We start from the raw sequence: 7,141 nt of genomic DNA, 5'->3' as shown, positions 1-7,141 counted from the left end.
CGGTGTGTTTCACTATTGTTGGCAAATATTGTAAATTGACTAATATATCGGCATATATTTAAATAATAAATCCAAAATATAATTTAACTACTAAATTTAAATTTATCGGTTAACTCAATTTCAGGCCATTAGAAATTCTAATATGAGCGAGTGTGGCTGAAGCTCAGTTTTTCGTAAGCTCTTATCATTCACATAAGCTTCTGAAACAGATAAAAAATCAAATCTAAAATAGATTCAGTAATTGTACAAAAAGTTTAAAATAAAGAAAGGAAATATTGAATGTAAAGATTTTAGGATACAGCAGTAGTAATTTAACCAGATATTTTACGCGAAATTTGACTATTAAAATGAAACGTGATGAGGCTAAGAAAGCCTCGTTACTGATTACATTGTTTTCGTCGTACTTTTCCAATAACTACATAAAATAAAGATTTGTTCATTTACTTATTGCACAGGTGATATTCTAATAATGTCTATTTTATGACTTGCAGAGGAAATCCTCCCGATGATATAGTAGATTATGCATTTCCAAAAAAACAATTAAAGGTCCACATGACAGACAGAACGAATTCTGTTACAGTGAATCGAAGGAGTGTGCATAACTCTTGTCGTGAGTATGTTATGAAACGGACTAACGATCATATTACTGCTTTATTATGGTCTTTTTTTAAAGAAATTATGCTTCACTATCACCATCTAGTAAGTAAAATAACTTTAGCTGATAATGTTTTCTGTTTGTTGGATTTCGCACAAAGTTACTTTAATGTTACCAGAGTTAACCGTACCTAATTAAAAGTTGATAGAATAGAGGGAAAACAGTTAGTTAACACCACTTACCCACCGTCTGTTCTTAGGCTACTTTTTACCAACGAAAATGCCCCCCAGTGGCACAGCGGTATGTCTGCAGACTTACAACGCTAGAAACCGGGTTTCGATACCGTAGCTTTGTGCATAATTAAAACAAACAAACAAACGAAAATTGGAATTGGCAGTGGGTGCTGTTAACTAGCTGTCTTCATTCTAGTCTGTCACTTCAAAATTAGCGACGACTAACAGAGATAATCCACGAGCAGCTTTGCGCGAAATTCAACTGATAAACTGTATCGTAATCGGATTAGATCTTTTGGTGTTTTAATAATCGTTCCAATTTTATTGATATCTTCGCATAATTGAGTGGGGTTTTTTTTTTGTGCTTATGGTGAAAGTTTAGTTTCTGATAATCGTACAGGATTTAAGAGCTGTTTAGTTGTTGGAAATTGAACAAACACTTATACAATTTAAACTCATTTTGGTGTATTCAGTTCTACGCTAGATAAGTTCCGTAAGCTCTATCCAATAACTGATCTGTACACTGGATAGCTTGAATCAGGTCGTGAAAAGTCAACTACACCAAGTAATGATTTGCTATCTGTTATACGTAATTATTAGGAATCGCCAGCCTTCAATATTGATTTCAGAACGGAAAGTGGAGTGATTATCATCGGTGATCAAAGAGGGAGGATCAAATTTGTTTAGTCACTGGAGATGATCTTCTTCACAACCGCAGTTAAATTCACACTGGTTCCTAGCTAGTTTGGACTTTCAAGATCACCAGAATTGCCGCAAAACAAGTAGGCTATTGTACTCTTCTTAAATGAGCCAAGGTTCCATTTCATTTCAATAACCTATGAGTTCGTGGTGGGAGTTCTAGGAATGGACAATATGCTTGGTGGCGATTCAGCCATGGTGTGGGGAAGGTGTCGATAGAAATAAAGGGACAGATTTTATTGCAACATATTGTTATGGTATTGGATCCATGTACGACCTTGTGCAGGTGCAATCAGACCAGATATGTTTTGATAGAGGATAATGACTGGTACCATGCTGTCGAAATTGTGATTGGCTTCCTTGAACAAGAAACTATAGAGGTCATGAACTGTGTTCATTTGATTCAAAAACAATTTAATTATAAAATATTGACTCCTTATTTATATTTTGTAGTAGTTTATATTAATGTCCGCCAGTAAACTTACTTATGTTTGTGTCTATAATAAATTCTCGTTGGAATATTTGTTCTCTTTGCCTTCTTGTACCTGATGGATGTGTCTGTAATTTTCATTTATACATTTTTACCTTGATATCGTCTCTCTTTCATAAATCTTGAGTATTAGTGCTTTTTAACTAGTACTTATCTGAGTATTTTTGGCAACGCGTTTAATGAGATTTTCCTGCTTTTCATTTTCGACAGTTTTTTAGCATCAAAACCGGGTATTGCAAAAGAGTGGAAAAGTATAAATTAGCATTTGTATATTTCTTATTACTGTGTCCGTTGAAAATCATTGCTTACTTAAATAGGAATAGATCTATAATTACGTTTTAATGGCAGAATTAGCGGTTAATTTATATAGCTATATATTTTAAAGTAAAATCCAAGATTTTAAATTCTTAAACTCTTGAAAAATTGTATTTAAAATAATTCGTAGTTTGATACGTTTTTGCAACTCTTAAATGGGATTAACAAGATCTTTTCCACAGCTATGCCGTGGTTTGGGATGGACATTGGAGGCACTTTAGTAAAGTTGGTTTATTTCGAGCCACACAATCCTTCTCCATCAAATAACTTTTCTCAGGTACAGACTTTGGAAGAAATAGAATTTTTTTTAAAGAACAATGAAACGTGCAGGAAAGGAGGAGGAGGAAAAGACACGCATCTTAAGGTAAGTTCAAATATATAAACAAACATTTCAGAACAATGCACAGCCAAGCAAAACTGTTATAAGATGACTAATGAATGACAATTCAGTTCAACAACGCATTCTAAAATTGAAGATTACTTTTGTATTTTTTTCAATTATTTCCTCATTTCTCAGTCAATTATGGGTAATATTCCGTGAAAATGAAATATAAGTTTAAACTAAAATAACGCGTTTTCATATGTTATTTGAGAGTGTACAGTGTAATTGTTTATTTTCAACAAATAATTATACCAATAAAAAAAATATTCTTATTTCCTCGACCAAAAATGTTCGGGGTGCATTGCGATGACGTTGCCCGTCCGTCAGTAGACCCCTACTTTCCACACGATAATTAGTTCTAAACAGCAGATTTTATTTAAAGTTTATCGGGTCACTTTTCTTTGAGATGTGGAAGCATCTCTTTGACTTTGGGGTTAAAAGGTCAAAAGTAAAAAATAAAAATTTGGTTTCTGTGAAAACGAAAACACAATCACAAAACGCGCGCGCGCATAAACACCATATTTGTCAACACGCTAAAACAGCAACAAAAAACTAATGGTCGATTGGATCAAGTATTCCACTAATGACAGTATTTTCAAACCACTTTTTTTATACCTCTGTTAGAATTGTATTCCAAGGTTCAGGAAGGACCTCTTGGTTACCCGATTACCACAGTAACAAGCGGCTTGCTGACCTAGTATGTTGAAAGCGGGCGTAGAGATATTTTACAGGTGGAATAATGGGGACAAAACACAGTTTGAAGACAAACAAAAATATAAAAAAATTATTAATAAGCAGAACAAAGACTGTCTCAGAATTGTTTTAAGGAGGGTGCTCACTTTCAAACCACCAGTTTTGAAATGATATATTTATTATAGTTAATAAATATCTTCCGTGTATATTCTAATAGTTACTGGCCAACTTGTGTACATTTCTTATTGTTTTAAAGTAGTTCAGATTAGAGATAAGTATTCAGCTATCTAAATATGACTTTTCTTAGTAGATATTATGGTTAAATGAAGGGCTCGAGGCCCTCAAGCCTCGGGAAATAACAGGCGAGACTACAACAACAAGTCCTGACTCTTTTAGGATAGAAACAAATGTGCTTGCACAATGCCAAAACTGTGCCCATGATCCACATTCTTTGTGGCTGACCAATCACAAAACTAGACCATTAGTATTCGAAGACACCTCTACTTCACATGACAGCCAAAAGTAATGTATGATACAATTCGAGTATCACTTGAAACCGTCAGTAGACTCAACTGAATATTGCTAAATAAAGTAAATGCTATGATTGAATAAGCCCGCAGCCTCAACTGTTTAATATATTTTGAATTAGAATGATATAAGAAATATAAACATTTAGCAAAAATATGAAGTATGTAATAAAGGAGAGAGAAATATGTGGAACCTGCATACCACACCAAAATATTAATGTTATTCTAGTATCAAATTCCTAAAACTTGCAAATAAAAGGTGTTAGTTACTTAAAAGTTGTAGTTCACAATGACTTAGTTAAAAAAGAAGAAAAAACGACTGTGATTTACCCACTTATTTTGTCTTTGCTTTATCAAAAAGTAAGTAGAACTGTTTGTCGATAACTAGTAAAATTTCAAAGGTCTCGTAGCATTCTTTGTCTTAATTAACCGTATATCCCTAAGCAAAAATGCTTAACAAATACAAGCTACACTTCATTCATTCGTTTTTTTTCTGTCTATTTTTACAGATTAAGAATATATACATTCATGGAAATCTAGGTACCTTACACTTTTTCCATTTCCCAACCAGTGAAATGGACATGTTTCTACAATCTGCGAAATCTAAAGGAATGTCATTGTTACCTTGTACTGCTTGTGCAACAGGTGGAGGAGCCTACAAGTTTGAGAGTGCGTTCAAAAAGGTAGCGTCTGTTTATATATAGAAATTCACATGAGGTGCTTTGCAATAACTGATGAAACATCTAATTAATTATCAAAGTAGCTTCTCACCTTGGATGCATGGACTAGCTTATTCTCATCATAAGAATTGGATAATTTGATTGTCGTGTCGCACCACGCTAACGTATATTTATTCTACACTTGTATACATAAATTTGTTGATATGAGTTTGAATGAAAAAAAAAGGAAAAACATATAAATGAATATCATCGTAAATACATGTAAGATAAACTTATAATTCGATTTACTTTTAATTCAAAGTCATATAAAAGAACATTTGTCCTGCCTTTCAGGAGCTAGAAAAATTAAATTTATTTAAAGTTTATTAGATAAGTACTTCTTTTTGTAAAAAGGTGTGAAAAAAAGATGCGGCCAAAAAAGGATTCAGTGTGAGACTTAAAGGAATGAAATCGAAATTAGTGGCCAAACTGATAGCTACACTTATAGCATTGACAAGAATTTTACAGCAAATATTCATTCATTAGTTAACCAGCCGCGTATTTTGTTTTACTCCCATCATGCCCCTGGTTAACTAATAAATGAATATTTGCTGTAAAATTCTTATCAATGTTATAAGTATAGCTACCAGTTTGGCCACTAATTTTGATTTCATTCCTTTTTCGGCCGCACCTTTTTTTTCACACACCTAAGGTGTTTTTGATTAGATAGCATCAATTTTTCTCAATACACACCAACACACCACAGCAAGTAAGAAAGTGACACACTATAGTAACCAACATTAGCTTTAGGATTGCAACCCTATTACTCGGAACAGACCTATACTTTACAGAACCAACCAGATTCTTTAAAATCTGGGGTGGTAGTTTTTAGCCGCGTTATAGCCGCTCATTGAATGGTTCTGTTGGGTTTTTTTCTTTTGTTGCTGTTGTTGTTTTTTCAAGTATAAACATTTAACTCGTAGCTTCGTCATCTCTTGACCGATTTGAGATCTAATTACAGTTTGGACTCTTTCTCGTAGCTTAATTTATATAATACTGCGTTAAATAATTTCAATTTGAGGGTAGACTAGTAGAGATTCTGATGAGTAATAAAATCGAATCAGGTATACGCGCGCCCCACGCTTGGTATTGCTGGCGCACAAAAATATAGCTAATAAAAAGGGGAAAAAAGGTCTCATAGATTAATTTACTCTAATCCTGCCTGTAAGAATTTCAAGTACCGCGGCTATTGAGGATTCCCTTTGGTTCCTCTCTAAAACAATGTTAATAATTTCTTTTATTGTAACATCATAGAATCTAGATTAGCAGTTATTGTCATTAACCGCACGCACTCGGTACAGCCGTATCAAGCATCATTATTTACGTTAATTGCTTAAGTTAATATCACTTGACACTAAACGCTCTATAATCAGGAGAATTTCATAAAATTTGGCAAATTTGTTTTTAAAAGCTGGCAATGAATAATAACCGCCCACCCATATGATTCTTTTGAAAACTTGAACTAGAAACTTATAATCTGATTTGCTTGGCCTGACCAATATTTGTGTATTTGCACGACCTTTCACACTATAGTTTTGCTGCCTTAAATCAGCCGTCTTTAGTCCGAATGACAAAAACTAAAAATGGTCCACTTTTACTCTTTGGTGAAGCTGTAGTAAAAATTTCAGTCCGATAGCTCACATAACTTTTTGCGTAGACGTGCGCAAAAATGTTGGTCAAATTTGAGCGGTTTTTGTTGAATAACTTTGCACATGTGGCTTATATTTAGACCAAATTTGACACTTAACTATAGGTTGTAAAGATCTATTAATGTACAAAATTTGAAAAAAATCCATAAAAGTTAAGTATGTTTTTTCTATCAAATAAAGTTTGGTACTTTCGGTGCAAAAAACAAGAGAGGAAGATCTTCAAACAATAGTGAAGATGTTTTATCTCGTGTATTTCTCATTGGATTGCATTAAAATTTGGTGTGTGAAGTCTAGTAGAGCACATCCACTGAAAATATGTGATAGTTTGGATTGCCACAATCCGAGCCACGGGAAGTTGAAAATCGCTAAACTATCACACCTCTTAATATCACATAGCGTGCCCTGCATGTTGTTTTTGCTGCACGACATTATGGTGTGTCTTGATTTTGGTAAGTAGCGGAAAAGTTACAATGTAAGTTTTATTATTGTACAATCTGTTTTATTCAGTGGTTAGCGTGCTGGACTGTAAATTCGAGGGTTCACGATTCGAATCGCATTCTGGAGTCGCAAATACAATATAAGAGTGACTGTCAAATCTTACTTGTAGATTAGAGTAGGCTAAAAGTTGTTGCCTTCTCTCTAGTCTTTGAGTTCAAAATTAAAGACACTTCTGCAGATAGCTCTAGTGTATCTTGACATGAAACAAAAAAACAAACTAAAAAACGTTTTGTTGATGGGATTCTCGGTGTATCTATCTATCTATATATATTTATCATGGGGTCTATGTTATTGGAAAATCATATGGTAATTGTAATTCGATTTCATAATTTTTTCAAACT

General features: G+C 33.6%; 1 protein-coding gene across 1 annotated transcript in view; it reads left to right on the top strand.

Moving 5' to 3' along the window:
* The window catches only part of LOC106459386 (pantothenate kinase 3-like), an 18,784-nt gene that overhangs the window by 3,286 nt on the left and 8,357 nt on the right, over positions 1 to 7,141 (top strand). Inside the window, exons 2-4 of the mRNA XM_013919001.2 lie at positions 492 to 610; positions 2,515 to 2,696; positions 4,444 to 4,617. Coding sequence (XP_013774455.1) covers positions 492 to 610; positions 2,515 to 2,696; positions 4,444 to 4,617 — 475 coding nt within the window. The remainder of the gene's footprint in view (positions 1 to 491; positions 611 to 2,514; positions 2,697 to 4,443; positions 4,618 to 7,141) is intronic.

Source organism: Limulus polyphemus, unplaced genomic scaffold (assembly GCF_000517525.1).
Source record: "Limulus polyphemus unplaced genomic scaffold, Limulus_polyphemus-2.1.2 Scaffold599, whole genome shotgun sequence".
Lineage (NCBI taxonomy): Eukaryota > Metazoa > Arthropoda > Merostomata > Xiphosura > Limulidae > Limulus > Limulus polyphemus.
This window is presented reverse-complemented; position numbering and strand designations above follow the sequence as displayed.